Source organism: Panthera tigris, chromosome B4, assembly GCF_018350195.1.
Source record: "Panthera tigris isolate Pti1 chromosome B4, P.tigris_Pti1_mat1.1, whole genome shotgun sequence".
In the NCBI taxonomy this organism is placed as follows: domain Eukaryota; kingdom Metazoa; phylum Chordata; class Mammalia; order Carnivora; family Felidae; genus Panthera; species Panthera tigris.
Genome location: NC_056666.1, coordinates 116542112 through 116559962, shown reverse-complemented (window position 1 = coordinate 116559962; position 17851 = coordinate 116542112). Strand labels below are relative to the sequence as shown.

Below are 17851 nucleotides of genomic sequence, written 5' to 3'. Positions count from 1 at the left end.
GAGGGAGACACAGAATCCAAAACAGGTTCCAGGCTCTGAGCTGTCAGCACAGACCCTGAGGCGGGGCTCGAACTCACGAGCCATGAGATCACACGAGCCATGAGATCATGACCCGAGCTGAAGTCAGATGCTTACCTGACTGAGTACCCAGGCACCCCACTTGAATCTGACTTTTTAGCTCATCTGGCCATCTCTGTCATCTGAGTTCACTAACACTTAGTAAAGTAATTAATACACTTGATTGTATTCCTTCTATCTTAAATACTATCTCTTTTTCTTTCTTAGTTTTGCTGAATTAGCCATTCTTCCTGCCTGTTATTCCTCTGTTCATTTTTCCTTCCTGTCAATTTACAAGTCTTACTGTGCTTTATAGTTTTGCACCTAGCTACATTTTCCTGAGACATCTATTTATTTATTTTTTATTTTATCTATTTATTTATTTATGAGAGATAAAGAGGAAGGGAGCAAGAGGGAAAGGCAGAGGGAGAGAGAGAATCTTAAGCAGGCTCCATGCCAAGCGTGGAGCCCCGTGCAGGGCTTGATCTCATGACCATGAGATCATGATCTGAACTGAAATCAAGAGTCAGACACTTAACCCACTGAGCCACCCAGGCGGCCCTCCCGAGTCATTTTTAAATATATATAGTCTATTAAGAGAAACTAATAATTTTATAGTATATGTATTTTTTATACTGTATGTATTTTTTTAAAACACACAACATGCACCAAGAATCTCTACCTGCTCTCCTCTCCTTGACCCCAAACAAAATAAAAGTTTAAGTTCTAGGTTACTAATAAGTTTTTTCTTTCAAAGATAACATTTCTATTTCAAGAATCCCTACTTAGCATTTATATTACAAAATCCACATCATATCATTATTACCTATTTAATTTTAATAATACATATATTGCAAGGTTCATTGCTCCCATTTTTCCTCCCCTTTTTGTCTTTCCCTGTCTTGGGATTTCTCTTCTGAACCACTTGTCATTTGATGGAGTATCTCCTCAAGTGTTTTCCCCAGATAAGTACATGGGCAGAATATTTTTAAATGCCTGCACTTCCGAAAATGTTTATTTTGCCCATACAAATGAATGCTATCTTTCCTGGCTATTAGTTTTGGACCTTGGTCTTCTCCCCTCAGGATTCTACAAATGTTGCTCCGGTATTTTAGCTTCTGCTGCTGCTGATAAAAAAGTTTGAAGCTAACGGATTGTCTTTCCGTTGCAAATAACCTGTTCTTTGGGTCTCAAAACTACGATTGTTCTTTATATCTGGACTTCAAGAATCTCCCCACCAAGTGTCAACACATATGCTCCTACATTAATCCTGCCTGGGACTTAGGGAGCCTATTCTCTATTTTTTAATTTTCTACCTCCAGAACTCCTTTTATTTCATGTTAGGACTTCTGGGTCTGCCTTCTGAATTTATCTCTGCATAATTCCATTCTATGCGGTCAGGTATTTCTTGAGCTTCCAGATTTGACTCAAGAAATACCAGTAACCACAATCTTCATCTGTTCAATTTTTTTAATCAAATATTTTTTGTTCCGTTACAAAAGATCTTTTGTTGTTGTTGTTTTGTTTTGACCATTTAATTGCTTTTCACCACCTTGCAGATTTTCTTTCTTTCTTTTTTTTTTCCAAGTTACCTCTGGTATTTTCCAATATAGTGAGAGTAAAAACCACAATTAATCTGGTGTTTGTCCTGCCCCTTGGAGTTCTGAGTCTTCTTAAGTGAGTTATTATTTTTCTCTTCCTGCTAATGACTATCCTCCCTCAGTATCTACACAAACAAGATTACAGAAGCGTCTCCAGCAGTGGTAAACCATTGGGTGATGGAAAGAATATGACGTTCTGCTCCTGAGGTCAGAAAAACAAATCATGACTTCTTTGCTAAGGTAAAGGTAAAAGTCTCTCTGTTTCAAGACCCTCACTGAAGCAAACTTAAAGTGATGGATCAAATCAGCCCACCAAGGCAGTATTCTTCCAGATCCCTGACCAAATCACAAAAATCCTGTGAAAACCATATAAAATATGCAGGCACAGATAAGGCCCTTCTTTGAAGAATTTCACTGGATTGAGACAACTGAAGCCTTTGAAGAAACACACAATGTGGGCCTCTGAGCCAAGCAATGAAGATAAATAAGCCTACCTCTTGGTCTCTGATTTCTTGGCTCTTTCTTGCTTCCAAGGTGAATGAGGTCCCATAAAATTGTGCTCTTTTCCACCCTTTCCCCTGGCCTAAGAGACACCCTCCGGGCTTTACCAACTGACCCACTCAGGCAACTTTTGAGCTAAAATGCTTTGTAGGTTTTATTTTTTAAAGTATTTTTAAAAGTTAATTAAAAGTAGCTTTCTAAATCATCGCTATTCCTAAGTTTTATGATATGAGGCAAAGAATAAGATAAATACCTTTGTTATGTAGAAGACACAACAAGCTATCATGTGTTGTACGCTTTCAAAACTTGCAAAATGTTTCTTTGAGTGGACAATGTTTGGTAGTCCCTGCAAAACCACCACACACTTTATCAAGATCTAAAAAATAGAAGCAGAAGAGTTTCTGTTGACAAATAGCCTCACCCATTACAAAATGTCCTATTCAAGTCACGCAAGTTTTAAGCCATCAAGTCTTATTATTCTCAATAATTATCAATGAATTGCTTCTCATGTATAAAAGAATGTACTCTGAGATAAAATTAATATATTCAATTTCAGATGAGTCTCTCATCTAAAGTAACTTGAAAACTAGTATAGAGGATAAAATAAGTATTCAGCAATTACAAAACAAAGCACATTTTGACAAGTGCCATAAAAATTATCGGCAGAATATTACATATACAAGACACTAAAAACCCACCCACACTTAGGAGGACCTTAAAAAAACATATAGAGAAGGAGGTACCATATTAAATACAAAGTGATACGAGGTACTTGAAATAATAGTTTCTTTTAAAATTAAAACCAAGCATTCATATACCAAGAAATCTATCCATATCAGCATTTACTTCCTAGTCTCCTTACTTCATATTATATGATCCTGAATTTGGTCAAGAGCTAGACAATTAAGTTTAGTTTTCAATACTGTTGCCCTGTTCTGAGCAACATTACTGTCAGAAAAGTAGAGCTGAGATTGCATCAATCTATTAATCATCCAGATTATCAAAGGACAAATTAACATATGGATATTGGTCTTTTGTGAGCACACTAATTGCTTCAAGCCACCATTCTAACAATATTATTAGTATTGTTACTATACACCTATGAGTATTTTTTAATGCTTCTTTAATTCCTCCCCATTATCACCTGCCTCCACCCTACTATACCATATCCCCAAATCATGTTAGCAACCTAGTAATTTTGTAGTTTTCTCCAGGATCTTATAATCATATACATACATCTAAATACATAAACATACATAGAGGGAGGGTTAATGTTATGTTACAAAATGGGATGTATAAACACTTGTTTGAACTGTGCATTTCTCCTTCATCCATGTCTTATGAAAAATTCCTCCAAGTCTACAAGTATAGCTCAAATTCATTATTGCCAATGGCTGCACAATATGATTTAGTGTGGAACAACCATCATTTATTCAGCCATTTCCAAAATCTCCATGTTGCACACTTTCACAGCTGATGTTTTACAATCTGGTATACTGGCCATCCTCCTACTACTACACTGCCTCTTTGTCTGTAGCTCTTTTTTTTTAATTTTTTCAATGTTAATTTATTTTTGAGAGACAGAGAGAGACAGTGTGAGTGGAGGAGGGGCAGAGAGAGAAAGAGAGACAGAATCCAAAGCAGGCTCCAGGCTCTGAGCTCTCAGCACAGAGTCTGATGTGGAGTTCGAACCTACGAACTGTGAGATCATGACCCAAGCCAAAGTCGGACGCTTAACTGACTGAGCCACCCATGTGCCCCTGTCTCCAGCTTTTTTGCTATCACCCAAATGGCCATAATAAACACCCTTGTAAATGCTCAGTTGCCAATATGAGTGGCAACTGAGATACCAGCTTTGATGGTACCTAGTGAGGATGAAGCACCATCTTCTAGGGCAAAGTATACACTCTAAATCAAGGACAGTTACATGGCACTATGTCCCCAGTAGGTGGAACACATGGATCTGGGAACCAAGGATCAGAACCAGGAGCAGCATCTTACTAACTGGGGATTTTATTCTATGGGATAAATTACTAATAGAGGGGTTGCTGTGTCAAGTATATTTATTTTTAATTTTAATTAAAATTAGATTTAGTTTAATGACAATTAAGATTGTTTTATCAAACTCCAAAGCCTACAACAATTCACATTTCCCCCATCAATGAATGAGAGTGCCTTTGCCCCACACCCTGACCAGGAAGAGGAGTTACAGATCTTTGCAATTCTGTCAACAGTATTACATTAGTCATTTAATGTACATTTCTTGGGATATTCAGAGTTTGAGCATCTTTTCACGTTTCTTGGCCACTTGGATTTGCTCTCCTGTAAACTGCCTATTCATGCCCTGTGGCCATTCTTTTACTAAGTGATTGTCAATTTGTAAGACTTTTTGTTATATATACTTATCCTTGTCAGGGTTGGACACTTTTTCTAAATCTATAAATTTTCTATCTTTGTTATGATCCCTTTTGTCACACATAGGCTGCCACAAATATAGTCAATATTTCTTATCTTTCTTGTTATTTCTAAGAGTTTTGTGTTTATTTTACATTTAAATCTTTAGTACATCTGGACTTTTTATATATGGTACAATATAGGTGTCAAACTCTATTTTCTTTCAGATGAATATCCATCCATATCAGATGAATAAATGGTTCACTACCATTGACCAAAAATATCCATTCTCTTCTGACTGAATTGGAATGCCAATTCTGCCATATATTATATTCTCACACATATTGAGGCCTATTTCTAGAATCTCCTCTCTGTTTCACTCACTTTTCTATTCCAAACAATACAATTTAATTAGAAACTCCTTTCTTTTAAAAAAAATTTTATTTTACATTTATTTATTTTTTAAACTATTTCTTTAATGTTTATTTATTTTTGAGAGAGAGAGAAAGAGACACAGCACAAGCAGGGGAGGGGCAGAGAGAGAGGGAGCCACAGAATCCAAAGCAGGCTCCAAGCTCCGAGCTGTCAGCACAGAGCCTGACGCAGGGCTCAAACCCACGAACTGTGAGATCATGACCTGAGCCGAAGTCGGATGCCCAACCGACTGAGCCACCCAGGCGCCCCTAGAAATTCCTTTCTTAAGGCTTTTCCTCAGAGCTATAACCTCTTCTCTGAGCTATAGCTAAAGGCATTCTAAATCAGTGGGATGCTACAGGATGACAGTGGATTATCTTGAACTCAACCAATTGAGCACCAGTTGCAGCTGCTGGCCCCAGTGTGGCATCCTTGCTAGAGGACAGTAAAAGCCATGCATTGTCATGGCTAATATTTTCTTTTCTATCCTGTGAGGAAGAAGTACCAGAAAAAGTTCCCATTCATACTGGGAAGACAAAAGTATATATTTAGCATCTTGCCCCAGGGCAATGGTAACTCTCCCACCCTCTGACGTATTTTATGAAAGGACCTGAACACTCTGGACATTTCTCAAAACAAAACATGGGACCAGTACATCAATAACACTTAAAAAAAATGTTAATTGGACATAAAAAGCAAGAAAAGGCAAGTACATTAAAGACCCTGATAAGATACATGCCTTCCAGAGGGTAGGAATAAACCTGATGAAGATTCAGGAAACTGCCACATTAATGAAATATCTCGGGTGTGCTGAAACAAACTCTCTACCCCAGAATAGGTCTGACATCTGGCATCTCTCTCCTCTAAGAAGAAAGGACAATGCCTTTGGGTTTGGAAGAAAGCATATTCCACACTTGAGAATACTGCTTTACATTCAATCTACAAATGACATGGAAGGCTGCCAACTATGAGTTGAGATTTTGGATTTTAGAAACAGATCTCCCAAGCAGCTGAGCTTAAGGGAATACGGGAGAAGGAGCATGTCTATGTTCCAGTATAGCCATTCCAAGGCAAATATTTGTTAAATTACTTAAGCCCTCTGGTTAGTTTTCTCCATGGTGAATTAAAAATTTTTATGCTTTGCATGAGATCACTCACATCTTCTTGGTTCTCAAAATCTGAGTTGATGATGATGATGATAATGATGACAACAATGATGATGATGAAAACTTTCTATAAGTATCTGCAGTAAAACTTTACCTCTCTCATTACTTCCCTGTGGTAGGCAGAATTCTAAAACAGTCCACAAGATGTGGACTCCCTGGTGTACAAGCTCTGTTATAATCCTTTCTCCTTACATGTGGGTAGGACCTGTGAATGTGATAAGATCTTCTCTCTCATGACTACATTATGTTATATAAGACTTCATGAATATTATAGGAACTCTCCTGATGGTCTTGAGGAAGCAGACTGCCATGTTATGGAGAAGACCATGTGGCAGGGAACTGGCGGTGAGCTTTCAGGAGCTAAGGACCTCCTATCATACAAGCACAAGGAAATAAATTCTCTCAACAACCAGTGAGCTTGGAAAAGGCTCCAGAGCCTCAGGTGAGATCACAGCTCTGGCCAACACCTTGATTTCAGCCTGAAGAGACCCTGAGCAGAAGACCCAACCAACCCATTTCCAGCCTCCTGTCCCACAGAAACTATGAGATAGATTCACTATGGTGATTTGTTAGGAAGAATAAACAACTAATATAACCCCTTCACCCAGCTCTCACTTATTCTTTTTCCATAAATTCCAGTTTCTCCATCACCAAGACACCCAAGTAATTTTTCTTGGGTCATTCGCCAATTTTTTCCCTAGATGATGGCTTTAAAAATATGTTTTTGAATAAGTATTGCTGCTTCTAACATTACAAAAGCATACAAATTGAAATGACTTAAAAAATCTAGAAAAACAGATTGCCAGTATTTAAACATGGACAGCAATGGGGCTGAATGTTTTCAGAGAAACACATTTGAGCCTTTATGTTTTATTTATGTCTGTTTGCCCAGATATAATTTAAATTATTAAAATGTTTTTCAGTTAACTCATGAAATTTCATAACACTTGTCTTTGACCTATTTGTACATTATGAGAGATACATTGCTTTTCATTTTCCAAAATGCATTGTTGAATTGCCTTTGTAAAAAATATCCTTATTTTTAAGGGGGTGGGGTGAATATGCTTACCTGTACAACAGGTACCAAAACAACATTGTGGTAGATTATAGGAGCAAGGAGGCCATAACACTGAGTCACAGCTTGAAGGGCATAACTGGAATCATTTAGGTAGTTGCTAAGGTCCAATGCCACTAATATTCTCTCACATTCAATTAATCTAGCAATCTGTAAAGAAACAGGTATTGTTACCAGAAAGGAACATCAGGTGCTTAATTAATGTGCCTCTAAGGAGAAGAAAGGGTAGGAAATGTGATCCTGCTGGTTTAACAACACATTGGTATGTTGAAATGCTGGTATGAAGAAAATCTAAACTCAAGAACAACTCTAATTTCCCAATAATGCTACATATGGATAATACCATCTTAGAATTAAACTTTAGAATATTTTGTAAACAATAGAAATACCACTAGTAATGAAAAAGGAACTAATCTTTTTTAATTGGTAAAATAAAAACGTGGCTATATTTTAATGTTAAAAAAAACTAGCTTTTTCAAAACATAAATTATAACAAATAATAATTAAAATATTATATCTCTGTAATATTGTCCCTCACTTGATTAAAAGTCCCATTGTCTTTCTGGATTTGTGAAAAAAAAAAATGATGAATCTTCAATAGACCAAACTAATCTTCTATTATACTTGTGCTACTTAAATAAAAATGGTAGTGAAATAGAAAGTTAGGCTTTTGTGATTAAATGTTACTTAAAAATAATAAGAATCTTATCTTACTTTTCCTTTCCCTTTCCTGGAGGAAGATTTCATTATTTTTCTATATATACCTATAAAATAACATACACAGAAAACTGGCATTGAGAAATTTCCATAGAGTAAGTTATTACTAGAATGGTAGTCTAGCATTCTGGAATTCATTGATTGAAGTACTTAAAGCCTGCCTTCATTTTCAGACTGGATGCTGAAAGAAGAAACTAAGGGCAACACATAAAGAACAGGATGATGGTTATGAGTGGTTGGGCTCTGTAAGACCATGAACTTTCCCTGGACAAAAGCGTCATGTTTTTTTCATTTTTGGATCCATAGACACTGGCATGATCTCATGTAACAATTTATTGGTTGATTAACTAATGAATAAATGCAAGGGTAGGAAAAAGCAACTGTGAAAAACAAACACACGGGAAAAGCCTCTATGTAGCTAAAGTGAGTAAAGAAGGAAAGAGGGAGAGGGACAAAGAGTGACACTCAATCTAGAATGGAAAAAAATAGCAAAGGATTGTTATTAAAAGCAAGAGCATTATAAGATTGCAAAGGTACACACAGCAATGCTGATAACCACCCTGAGAATCCATCCGTAGAATATGGGTCACATTCCTGTCTCTGTACAGGAATGCAATATTAAAATTAAAAAGAATTTGGTATGGAAACAAACGGTCATTGATGTTCTTCACCCCAGAAAGGCAACAGTACCTGAGATAGAAATTCAGGAAAAACAAGCCAAAATGGATAAGATCACACCAGATGCTATCTTTGTATTTGGATTCAGAACCCATTTTGGTGGTGGCGAGACAACTGGCTTAAGCATAATTTATTGTTCCTTGGATGATGCACAGAAAAATGAACCCAGGCATAGACTTGTAAGACATGGCCTGTATGAGAAGAAACAGACCTCCAGAAAACAGGGAAAGGACCATAAGAACAGAATGAAGAAGTCAGGGGAACTGCAGAAGCCAAGGTTGGCGCAAGCAACAAGTGAGCCAGAGATTGGACAACAGAAGGAATAAAGGTTTCACAGTGACTTTATCTGTGGTGATTGTGCAGATTTTTCATGAAAGGATTAATAAACTAAGAACTTAAAAAAATAAGGGGTGCCTGGCTGGCTCAGTTGGTTAAGCGTCTGACTTTGGCTCAGGTTGTGATCTCACAGTTTGTGGGTTCGAGCCCCACATCAGGCTCTGTGCTGACAGCTCAGAGCCTGGAGCCTGATTCGGATTCTGTGTCTCCCTCTCTCTCTGCCCCTCTCCAGCTCACACTCTGTCTTTCTCTCTCTCTCAAAAATAAATAAACATTAAAAAAATTTTTTTTTAAAAATAACTTAAAAAATAAGAATTTGGTAAATTGATATGTACCTGCATGAAAACATGTATAAGATAAATTATTAAAAATGTTAAGTAGGCAAATTATGGAATAGCAAGTAGATTGTGAAGGCATTTTTATAAAAAAAATTTTTTAAATAATAATTTGCCTATGCATATTTTTATAAATCAGATATCATAAAAAAACAGAGAAGAAAAACTCATAGTATTTTTAGGAGCAATAAAATTACAATAGATTTCACTTTATACCTTATCATTTTTTGAATATTTGAAATTTATACTACTTTTACAGAGACAAAAAAGATCAATTGAAAAGAAGAAAAATATATATGAACTCGGGCCTATGAAACCTATTTGGAATATCAAATAAACATGCACAATCATAAAATGATCTCTCAGTCTATCCACAAATCAGGATACACAATCCCGAAAGAACATGAACTTGAAACATCAAGAAACAAATAAAGGGAAATTGGCACATTTTCAGTCCCTTTAATTCACTTACTTGTTGAGAGGGGAAAATCTCATTGCCTTTAATATTATCACAGAAAAGATTTTCTTCTTTAATTTTAATGTCACTTGTTACAAAAATATTTCTAAGAAAAAGGTATAAGAGGATTGAAGAAGTCTCTGCCAAAATATCTGAATGTAATCTGCAAAAGGAAGTAAATGCTGTCACAGGCATAAACATAAAATGATCATGTAAACATGCATTTTTAGATTGATAGTTTCTTAATATCTACACAATAACAGCAAAAATTTGTGGAACAACTTCTCTCATACAGCTGTTTAAAATTAAAGACTATGTTTAACAACAAGTTCACAGCTAAGAAAATTAAGGTGCTGACATATATCAGAGACAAATAAAAATAAATATTGGCAAAATTTTCTGGTTCTATTATGTAAACTTCTTTTCTGTCAATATAATGAAATCACTATAGACCTTCAGAAGCATAATATTTCAATTAATAAAGTTTCTGAAAATAAGGGTCATTTAGCGCAAAATCAGCCATGGGTAAAGAGAAAAGGAGAAAGATTGAGGCAGGGAGGAAAGGAAGCAAGGAGGCAGAGTCTTAATAACTCTTGGATTATTTCTAATTATCTTTCCTAAATTGCAGTCAACAGTGCCAAACATTGGCAAAACTGTGAAATCTGCAGTCTTCGACTTTGTTTCCAATATTCCCTTCCTTGTTCTCAGCCTTACTTGGTGACGAACCCTCCCTTCTAAGTTTCAGGTCCCTCCTCCCTCCCCACCCTCTATCTCTAAAAAACAGGAAAGGATCTGACATCAGTAATTCATACTTGAAGATGATCTGGTTTACCACCATGTTAAATGCTGAAATTATATTTGCTAGGAGAATTTTAGTTCTTCCGTTCCTGCAACCCACACTGAACTCTTTCTTTGTCCACATGACATGTGCAATGCGTCCAGGCTATTGCCTCCTCCTGGTTCTGTCTCCTTCCCTATCCAGCTCAGACCTCTCTAACACTTTAGATTCTACACCCCTTATTTTATGCCATAATCAGTGTGCCTGACCTTGCATAGACCAATTTTTCTGGTAACCTCTGATAACCTCTGGTTATCCTTAATGTCTCCTTGTTCATATTCCTGAGAGCAGATGCTCTAAACCCCCTGTTCTCCACCCCATGAGCTCCTATACCCTCCAGGCTCTACCACCATGATGTCATTATCGTGTGAATTTGCTTGTATCCTGTTTCTCCCCCTGCACTGTCTCCGCTTCCTCCACTCTTCAAAATGTTTTCCTTAAGCCTGCCTTCCCCCTCATTGTTCTGCCATTGTCCTCTTCTCTTTACACCAACTTCACATCAGTGATCTTAGCTAATTACAATTCTCCACTTCCATTTACTTCTTACCCAACTGCAAAAGGTTTCTGGCCCATCACACCACAAAACTAGCTCTCTTGAACTCATCAACGGCCTCCTAATTGCCAATTCTAAAAGTCACCTCTTGGGGCACCCGGGCAGCTCAGTTGGTTCAACATCTGACTCTTGATTTTGGCTCAGTTCATGATCCCAGGGTTGTAGGATTGAGCCCTGTGTCGCTGAGCATGAAGCCTGCTTAAGATTCTCTATTTCCCTCTGCCCCTCTCCCCAGCTCGCTCTCTCTCTCTCTCTCTCAAAATATAGGGGGGAAAGCTTCCTCTTAGTTTTTATTCTATCCAACTTCTCCCTAGCATTTCTTTTTGAACAACTCCTCTGCCTGACCTTGCACTAGCATTTAACACTGCTGACCAGTCCCTCCCGGGTCTCACTTTCCTTGACAATGTACTTTTCCAGAGTTTCACCTCCTGGACTGTTCCTTTTTGTCAAAAAAGTTCTGACAGTTGGGTTTTCTTAATGTATTTATTTTTGTAATGTAAGGGTCTGCCTTAAGCTTTGATTGCCAAAGCATCCACTTCAAAGAGGCATTCACTTCAAAGATGGCTATCTCGAATAAATACATTGCCAGTCACACAACTAGCTAAAGAGCCAGGCCACCTCCCTCACTGAGGCTCCTCTGTTTTAGAAATCTTAGTGGATTTTGATAAATGACAATTTGGGCCACTGTTTTTTCTCCTCCCTTGTTTTAAATTCCCACTCTTACTTTTTAAATTCAACAACAAAGAGTGAGCCTGTGAAACCCTAGGCACTCACCCTGGACCTCAATAAAAGCAGAACCCCAGGCCCATGCTGGCTCTCTCTCTCTTCACCTATGAACTTGCTGTGGGGCCCCAACTATGCCATGCAATTTCCAGATCCTGTAAGTAATAAACCTCTATTTTTTTTCAAACTTTCTGGATGTTTATTGCTGAAGGGTGCCTCACAATCATAATAAGAACCATAAAGGCTGGTTCAGATACAACACTGATTACTGGTAGGCTGAGACTAGCACAAACTATTTTCAGTATCCTTCCTTGGTTCCATTTCCCGCTTCAGCCTCTTAAACGTAAGTAATGCCCAGCATTTAATTCCAGCTTCTATCTTTTCTGCTAAACAGTTAGTCCCTGGGAGATAGCACTCATTGTCAAAATTTCAATGATGACCTCATGGACAATTTCTCAATCTATCTCTAGCCTTGACCTCTGTCCTGAGTGTCAGCACTAAATATTCAACTACCTGCTGGGCATCTCATATCCACAAAGGCATCCTGTTGGAAAACTAAACTCAAAATACTTCCTATCGAATTCATTATCTCCTCCAAAGACTCATCCCACCTCTCTCATTTCCCTAGTACCCATCATAGGTCTGCCAGTCAGGTAACAACGGCAATCCCAGTAAGCTTCACTACTTCCATTCTCTTGTCCCCACATCACATAAAACCTTCCAAGCCCCGTCTCTTCCTCTTCTGAAATGCCTCTCAAATCCATCCTACACAACAACACCTAGCATCCTTGTACATGGTAAATGCTAAGTCTACAGTTGTTTCATTGAATGGAATTCTACTTTTATGTGAATAAGCACTATCAATGCCTTGCCTCTACCAGCATGTGCATTTAAGGTCACTATCTTTAACTGATGAATAAAGGGTTTTGTCTTCTTAGGAAAGGAATTTCAGGTATTATTAACAAGTAGGTAAAGGAGATTGTTGTTTTTGAACTTGTTGAGACAGCCTAAAATCACACCAATGCTCATTTCTGAGGCTGCTCTTAATCTTTGCTCTTTTAAGAAAAACCAACTATAAAGCAAAGGATGGCCTGTGGTTTTATATGACCCATACCAACCTATTTGCAGTTCCTGATGGTCTAATCCTGGGAACTTCTTCAAGCAAAGAAAAAGTCTTTTAAACCTAATAGTCCACCCATCACACCATAACTATTAACCCCAACCTGACCGTTCTCTGTTATAAAAGTCCCCAAAGCATATTTGTGTTTTCCAGTGTAACTGATGTTATCTTGATTAGTAGTTGGTATTTTTTTTTTCCATAGCCTTCATTACCTTAACTTCAGAATGCATCTAAATGTCTCCTGTGCTTTTTCTTATTCTAGCAAAGAAGTTTCTAACAAGGACTCAAGAACTTGGGATGTGTATGCTTATTACAACACCTATTAAAAATAGTTTTACATTGACTATCTTAACATGAAATTGAAAATGAATTATAGGCTTTGTATACAACATCCATATTTTTCAATAAGCAAATTAATATTTTAAAAGAATATTTCTAATTACCTTCTCTGTGTAATAGTCATTATATTGCTTAAGCAAATAACAGATTGTTCATCATGATGTGGTGAAGCAACAAAATAATCCCAAACTGGTGAGAAAACCTTCTTAGCCAACTCATAGTTACCAATCTGATAGGCAACCTACAAGAAAAAGTACATTATCATACATTATATTTTTATTGGTGAAATGTATCTTTTAAACAGGAATTCTGATAAGGTCTGTTCACACACTAATTTCATACATAGTTGTTCACATTTGCTGTTTTGTTCCACGGGGCCACAGTAAGGTATCGATGGCCACTGGCAAGGGAGACAGACACATTTTGAAATCTCTTTTATTTCTAAATTGCATGGAAATTTGAAACTCTGTAAGGATGTTTCAAATTCTCATAAGCAAAACAAAGATCACATCTGAGCCAAATTAATTTCATTTCCATCCATCTCGGCAGTGCACTCCATTTATTACAGACACTGTTATAATGAACAATCTGTTCCAAGAGAAACAATCAGATTTCCCAAACCCAAAATATGAAATATACTTCATTCTTTTCTGGTTCTGACTGACACTTTCAGAGCTTTTGTGCAACAAAGGGTTCACAGCTGAAAAGAGTGAAAAATAACACAGAGATGCTTCCAAAAGACGATGATATGTTTTGTTTTTGTTTTTGTTTTGAGAGAGAGAGAGACAGAGTGCAAGTGGGGAGGGGCAGAGAGAGAGGGAGACACAGAATCCAAAGCAGGCTCCAGGCTCCAGCTGTCAGCATAGAGCCCAACGCAGGGCTTAAAGCCACAAATGGTGAGACTATGACCTGAGCCAAAGTTGGACGCTTAACCAACTGAGTCACCCAGGTGCTCCAAGGCCATGATACGCTTTTAATTTGACACATTCAACATTAGGCAAAATAACTGATTTCACTGGTAAAATATAGAAGCTCGAGAGAAGAAAAATCATCAACTTACCTATTTCTTTTGGTAGAATATATTTCCTTAAAGATATTCCTTAAAATCATTCTATTCAAATATGTACAACAATATGAAATCTCACCACATAAGTTACGTGCTGCTTCAAATTCTTAATGGAAGCAGGTAGGATATAAAGTACAAACAAATTAAGTAAGTATGTAAATGGCATGTTGCTAGAATATAGTCCACTCAAAGGAATAATTTACAGGGCCAGAACTTTTTCAATCTGCCAACTCCACCCTCATAACCAACCAGTAAAATGTCATGAAGTTTCTACTCTGCACTAACCACTGTGAGGATAGGTTCTTCAAAGCTTAAAATGACCTTATATGCCATTAAACTCTAATCAAGTTACAAACATAAAACACCTGAAATCACCAGAAAAACTACAAAGAATAACATAATAACTGTGGAGGCTTAGAAAAGGAGAAATTAGGGCTTCAAAAAGGAGTCTGTGCTTGAGTTGAACCCTAAGGCAGGGATAAGGTTCACATGGGCACAGTTGAGACAGAACCTGAAAAGGGTCCAATAGTGAAAATCATCACAGAACATTTAGGAGAGACTGGAAAGACAGGTCAGAATTTGAAGAAAAGCAGAAAACATGATGGACAGGTAAAATGGGATATGAGTTCAGAAGGTCTTAAAACTCAGGTGGAAGTACTTAAAGATGTCAAGTACTAGTCTGAGCACTTTGTATGCATTATTCTATTGACACCCCATTTCATTTTTATGAAGTGAGCTCTATGGTCATTCCTATTTTTCAGATGAGGAAACTGAGGGATTAAGAAGTTAAATAATTTGTACAGAGCCTGATATTCAGTAAAAATAGGAGAGCCAAGACCTAGAGCGGTGGATGAGGTCACTTCACTGGCTGCATTGGTCAAATGAAGGAGTTGGGAGTTGGACTAGGTGGTCACTAAAACACCATATAATTCTAACACTTACCATGGGAATTAATAGCAGATGATGTGTAATTGAGTTGGGTGAAATTAAAATCGGATGTTCTTTCCTTTCAAAACATATGCTTCTAAAAATAATGTCATTTATTCAATTAGTGGACATTGTAAAACGAGAAAAGATACGATGATAAAACTAAGGTTTGTAACTTCATGAGTTTTTGTGGGTTAACAGAGCAGTGCCATGGTATAAGACGGTGAGCTTACAGATTTTAGATGGGGTGAGAGTAAAATAAGAGAAAAAAGCACCAGAAAACTAATGAAATAATTAAGTACAGTAGAGACGCTCCTTGATACATGATCCTCATGTGTCTTCCCAAGCTCCACACTCAGTTTTCTTCCCCACATTCCTTTTCAGTTGCCTTTGCAAGCTCCTACTCTTTTCCCCAATCTCTTTACACTGGCATGTCCCAGGGCTCAGTCTTTGGACCTCTTCTCTCTTCTGTCTGCACTTATTTCCTTAGTGGAATAATCCAGCCCCATGGCTGTGCCACGTGACTAGTCTCAAATCCTTCTCCTCCCCAGACCTCTCTCCCATGCTCCAGATTCATATATCTAACTGACTATTCAACAATTCTCCTTGAATATCTAATAAACATCTTACCACAACATGTCTCAAAATGAATTTCTGATTTCCCTCTGCCCCAAATCTATACCACCCACAGCACTCCTGCACTCAGTTGATGTCAAGTCTATCCTTCCAGTTAGTCAACTAAACATCTTAGAGTCATCTTTTCTTTTTCTCTTTATATTATTTCCACTAGGAACTCTTGTTAACTCCTCCTTCAAAACATATCCAGAATCTGACCACTTCTCACCACATCAACTATTATCACACTGGCCAAGCTACCACCATCTCTCATTGGGTTGCAGTAATAGAGAGGTCCCTCTGCTTCCATCCCTGTCCTATTATGGTCTATTCCCAACACAGCATCCAGGGTGAGACCTTGAAAACAGAAGTCATATTATGTCATCCCACTTCTCATAAAAAAAAAACAAACAACCTTTCCAATGGTTGTTCATTTCACTCAAAGTAAAAGCCAAAGTTCTTTTTTAAAATTCTTCTTTTTTAATTTAATATGTAATTGAGTTGGGTGAAATTAAAATTGGATGTTCTTTCCTTTTAAAACATATTCTTCCAAAAATAATATCATTTATTCAATTAGTGGACATTGTAAAACAAGCAAAGATACCATGATAAAACTATGGTTTGTAAATTCACAACTTTTTGTGGGTTAACAGAGCAGTGCCATGATATAACATGGTGAACTTACAGATTTTATTTAAATCCAAGTTAGTTAACATACAGTGTAATAATGATTTCAGGAATAGAATTCAATAATTCGTCACTTAACGTATAACACCCAGTGCTCATCCCAACAAGTGCCCTCCTTAATGCCCCTCAACTCTTTAGCCCTTCCCCCCACCCAACACCCTACCAGCTGCCTTCAGTTTGTTCTCTGTATTTAAGGGTCTCGTATGGTTTGTCTTCCTCTCTGTTGTTATATTATTTTTGCTTCCCTTCCCATATGTTCATTTGTTTTGTATCTTAAATTCCACATTAGTGGAATCATAGGATATTTATCTTTCTCTGACTGACTTATTTCACTTAACATAATACACTCTAGTTCTATCCATGTTGTTGCAAATGGCAAGATTTCATTCTTTTTGATCACCAAGTAATATTCCAGTGTGTGTGTGTGTGTGTGTGTGTGTGTGTGTGTGTGTGTCCATTCATCAGCTGATGGACATTTGGGCTTTTTCCATACTTTAAAAGCCAAAGTTCTTACAGTAGCCTAGAAGTCTTTTTCTGTTCACCCACCCATCTACTTACCTTTTACCTCTTTAACCAATTCTTTTATTCTCCATGGGTCTCTCTGCTCCAGTCACAATGACCTCCTTGCTGTTTATCAAACATAGCAGGTAATACTCTGAAAACTATAGGGCTTTTGCTCTAGCTCCTTCTGCAGAATTTTCTTTCTCCTGCAAGCCCCTCCCTTGCCTCCTTTAAGTCTCTGCTTAAATCTCACCTTCTAGATGAGGCTTTCCCTGATCACCCTATTTGATACTGTGAACTACTTTCCCTTCTCTCACCTCACACTTCTAATTCCTCAAAACATACTCCACTTTTTCTTTCCATAGAACTTATCTTGTAACATAGATAATTGACTTATTTACTGTGTTGTTTATTACCTATCTCTTATCATAGCATTTTGTTGACTTTGCTTAGAGCAGTGGTTCTCGAAGTATGGTCCCTGGACCGTCAGTATAACCATCACCTAAGAACTTGTTGGAAATGGAAAATTCCAGGCCCTACCCCAGACCTAGTGAGTAAAAAATTCTGGTGGTAGGACACAACAATCTGTTTAACAAGCACTCCAAGATGCGCACTCAAGGTTTATAATCACTAGCCTGGAGCATTGCCTAGCACAGAGTAAGCACACAATAATAACATGTTAAACAAAATTTAAAATCTTTTTTTCCTGGTAATTTTCCTACATTCACAGAAGAGGACATTCAATAACTGT

The 17851-nt window shown here is 37.4% G+C and overlaps 2 protein-coding genes and 1 non-coding gene across 6 annotated transcripts in view; 2 read left to right on the top strand and 1 right to left on the bottom strand.

Moving 5' to 3' along the window:
• Nucleotides 1–17851, bottom strand: part of CFAP54 (cilia and flagella associated protein 54) — a 295558-nt gene that overhangs the window by 184926 nt on the left and 92781 nt on the right. For all 4 annotated transcript variants that reach the window (XM_042992952.1, XM_042992954.1, XM_015539090.2 and 1 more), the window contains 4 exons: nt 13409–13545; nt 9747–9894; nt 7203–7358; nt 2413–2535 (listed from right to left, as the gene is read on the bottom strand). In XM_042992952.1, the coding sequence (XP_042848886.1) occupies nt 2413–2535; nt 7203–7358; nt 9747–9894; nt 13409–13545 (564 nt within the window). The remainder of the gene's footprint in view (nt 1–2412; nt 2536–7202; nt 7359–9746; nt 9895–13408; nt 13546–17851) is intronic.
• On the top strand, nt 8431–8936 carry LOC122240432 (40S ribosomal protein S24-like). Its single transcript, XM_042992956.1, has one exon. It carries the CDS (start codon nt 8507–8509, stop codon nt 8927–8929), a length of 423 nt encoding a protein of 140 aa, XP_042848890.1. The 5' UTR covers nt 8431–8506; the 3' UTR covers nt 8930–8936.
• TRNAQ-UUG lies at nt 9016–9100 on the top strand. Its single transcript has one exon. It is a non-coding gene; the product is annotated as a tRNA-Gln (tRNA).

Excerpts from the sequence above, each read along its gene's own strand:
- LOC122240432 (XM_042992956.1), top strand. The coding sequence starts at position 8,507 with ATGGGTCACATTCCTGTCTCTGTACAGGAATGCAATATTAAAATTAAA.